At 57.7% G+C, this 3,604-nt stretch overlaps 1 protein-coding gene across 1 annotated transcript in view; it reads right to left on the minus strand.

The window, feature by feature from the left end:
- LOC104135316 (disintegrin and metalloproteinase domain-containing protein 2-like) overlaps window positions 1–3,604 on the minus strand; it is a 27,328-nt gene that overhangs the window by 19,224 nt on the left and 4,500 nt on the right. Inside the window, exons 2-5 of the mRNA XM_035888690.1 lie at window positions 3,305–3,491; window positions 2,499–2,580; window positions 2,134–2,295; window positions 1,627–1,735 (exon numbers count right to left, since the gene is read on the minus strand). Coding sequence (XP_035744583.1) covers window positions 1,627–1,735; window positions 2,134–2,295; window positions 2,499–2,580; window positions 3,305–3,491 — 540 coding nt within the window. The remainder of the gene's footprint in view (window positions 1–1,626; window positions 1,736–2,133; window positions 2,296–2,498; window positions 2,581–3,304; window positions 3,492–3,604) is intronic.

Below are 3,604 nucleotides of genomic sequence, written 5' to 3' on the forward strand. Positions count from 1 at the left end.
CTGGAGGCCGGTCGACGCTCCCCCCCAGGTGGGATCCCTTCTGCAGGCAGTCAGGGGGCTTCCAGCCAGGGGGGCAGGGGCACTGTCTCTTATTATTGCACACCTGAAAAGCCCGGGGGCGGGCGGTGAAAGTTTGCAATGAATTCACGCAATGGGTTCTCCTGCCCAGACCAGCACCCGCCTCGCTGCCAGCGGGACAAGGCTGCGCGCGCTCATCAGCGTTCTGGCGATGTAGGAAGCGTCTCAGACAGGGAAGGCACCGAACGTGCAGGCTCTGACAGCCTTGAGACATTGAGCAAGCACCAAACATCCCCCTCCCGCAAAGCCCAGGGGCATTTCTGCCTCATCAGCAGACAGCAGGAGCGGCTTGCCCCGGCTATCGGCACCGCAGGGCCAGGCGGGGGCCCGGAGAGCCCGGCAGCCCCCCACGCACCGCCCTGCTCCCTACAGCCACACGACAGTTTTTATCGACGTGAGCTCCGTTGCCCTCAATTCTACGTCCCTTCAATTTTGCTTTCTTTCCCCCCACCCCCCAAACCAAACCAACCATCAAATTCTCCACTTCAGTGAATAAAAACCGCCGCTGTTTTGATACCAGTGTTAGGACCGGTAGTTTCATGGCTTTACTGCAGGTACAGCGGGCAGGGGCACGGTTTTGTGGAGCATCAGCCCCGAAGGGGCCCCAGCCAGCTCCCTCCACAGCACCACGTGCGCTGCGCGCAGCGACTTACGCCGTGGCCGTGGCACTTCACCTTGCTGTCGCAGTCGTACCCCAGGACCGAATGCGGGTGACAAGTGTTGTTTATACACACCTAGCAAAAACCAAACAGCTCCAGCTCAGCGCTGCTTTACCATCGCGGCACCCAGCCCATCAGTCTTACGGCCCAGGAGGGAGTGAAGATACTTCTGAAAAACGGCTGTGCTTTACAAAGCTTCACTCCCTGCCTAGGGACGGGCTCTGTCTAATGCCTGCCCCGTGCCAAACGTTTAACGCAATGCTCGTGTGTTTTTACAGCGCTTGTAAAGAGCAAGTGCTCTTACCCTGCAAGGCAGGAAATATTTCTAAACCCTTTTTAATCAGGTACAATTTATAGCTGATATTTTAGATGAATACAAAAAGTTTTCTTACCTTTCCAGAGCCACACTTTGTACCTGGGGGAACCAGAAGAGGATCCAGCCTTGCTGGTGCATCCAAATAATCCAAAGATACACACAAATGCTCGCGCACTTGGACGTAGACAACGGCGGCGGCGGCTGATGCAAAGGGCGTGCTGTACGGGTACGTGCAGATTAACTTCCCGCATCTGAGATTCCTACGAAATGGATTTGCACAGGATGCGAATCCCCCCCGCTCGCACAGGCTGCCTGGTGAAACACTACAGACGTTAAAGAGCGCAACGCGGATCCGGAGCGCTGCTCGACAAGGACAAAGAGAAGCAGGACTGGGGAGGCCAGGGGAGGATCTGAAAGAGGAGGGGAGATGCCGCGTTACCAACGAGGAGCGCACCCCCCACCATTCACCGTGTCACCCATCTGCTGTCCTCTGGAGCCTCGGTACTCCCCGTGCCTGCGAGGGCCCATTAAATCTGCATTTCGGCGGCGCAGGCGCCCTTCCCTAGAGCCTACCTCCAAGCACAGGACTTATAGCCCTGTCTGGGCTGGAACCCGCAGTGGCCAAATCTGTCCTGCTGACTGTTGAGTTCCTCGTAACAAGCCACAGGAGCATTCTTTGAACCTAGGAATTTAGCAGCAATATTGGTTATCGTTTAAAGGAACACACTATGGTACCTAATAACTTCTTAATTCTTCATCCTGTTCACAGCACAACAGAGATGCTGTTCATTCATCAGAGAACATTCAACACCTGGCCCTGAACTGCCAAACCCTCAGCAGCCCTGGACTGCAGGAACACGGGACAAGCAAGCACTAGGCTGGCGTTCACTCACAGGTAATAATTTGCTTTTTCTGTTGCTGTTTCCATTGTTATCACTGAATGACTGGGAGAACTCTGTGCCACACAAGGGCACGTTAACTGGATTCAAAACTGAGCTTAAAACACTTCCTAAAACCGCATCCTTCTCTCTGCGGGTGCCCCACTCCCCCCCGTGCCCTCCTCCCGGGGCCCGCACCCACCCTTCCCGGGCAGCGCCGCCTCTGCGCCCCTCCTGCCCCCTGACGCGCGCACAAGGCCACGAGGCGCCGGGCCGCCGGGCCTCATCGCCCACGTCAGATACGTGCGAGCGCAGTCCCTAAAACCCTCCTGCTTCAACAGATGCTTGAGTTTGGGGTCAGGCTCTGAGGGGAAGTATCAGGAATGAGCTACCAGCCAGCCACAAACCCTCATTTCCACCAAAACCAGGCTCAAAAGGCACAGTGAGACCAGCCTGAGGTTGGTGCCTTAGAGAGCAAAGATACAAACCGAGCATCATTACTGGTGCAGCCGCCTCCTGCACCCCGGCAGCACCAGTGGTACCAGTGCACCCAGAGCAGCCTCTTACCCCTCCCGTAGAGCCGCCGGCACTGCAGGTCCGGGGAGCGGCAGCGGCCCTTTGGGCAGCACTGCGCGTTTTTCTGCTTGAACTGGCAGGGGAGGCAGAAAGGACTCTTCTCCCCGTCCTTCCCCACCCACCAGCGCGGTCCCCTCTCAGGCCCCGCGCAGACCCTCCCGACGCTGTCCTGAGACCTGTCCCCGCTCCCTCGGGACCGCCTCGGAGGCACTCGGTGCACCACACGCCTGTTACGCTGCCCGAGACGCCCCTCCCCGGCGATATTCCTCCCGGGGGGTCAGGGAGCTGAGCCCTACCCCAGGGACCTCCGATTGCACAGCAGGAAGTTTGTCTCCATCCTTCAGCGTGGGAACATACTCTTCCTCCCCAACTAAGTCATGATCTGGTGCTGATTATAACAACGTGCCTTACCTGACAGCCAGTACAGCACAGTCCAGAGGCACATTTCACGCCTGGCTTGAAGCGACAGGTTCTAGTACAGCACTGATTCTTCGAGCACGCCTGGGGACACATTGCAAAACACGTTATTCTGCTTTTTTGTTCCCCCAGTGGTTCCTACTGTCCGAGGTTCTCCTCTTCCTTGTCTCCCCCAGAAGCTACGCTTGGGCACTATCTAGCAGAAGAAAGCGGGCAAAGCTGCTGTCAGACTGAAGCCACCATAGAAACGATCTAAAACCAGACATAATCCTTCTTGGGCCGGCTTCTGCTTCAGCTGTGCCCTCAGTCTCCGGGGATCGTTATTCCAAACACAAACAGCACAAATGTACACATTTCACCATAATTCCCGCGGCACCCACCTCCGCCGCCCCGCAGTCGCACTGCTCGCCGGGCTCCACGACGCCGTTGCCGCAGACAGCCGCTCTCCGGGAGGGCAGCCCGGTCAAGCGGGGTCTACTGAAAAGGCACGCGCCTCCATCGTGCTTCAGGAAGGCTTCGAAGTCCCTGACGCTGCAGTTGCTGAAGGCTTTTGCCCCACTGGAATGCCTAGAACAAAGCGAGCACCCATACGTGTGTGTTACCACACCCACCCCGCTTCGCCCTCTCAGCATCCCTGTGCGACCCAAGGCCGGGTGCTGGCGCGAGCCGCAATGGCCCCC

Source organism: Egretta garzetta, unplaced genomic scaffold (assembly GCF_000687185.1).
Source record: "Egretta garzetta isolate BGI_Z169 unplaced genomic scaffold, ASM68718v1 scaffold481, whole genome shotgun sequence".
Classification (NCBI taxonomy): Eukaryota; Metazoa; Chordata; class Aves; order Pelecaniformes; family Ardeidae; genus Egretta; species Egretta garzetta.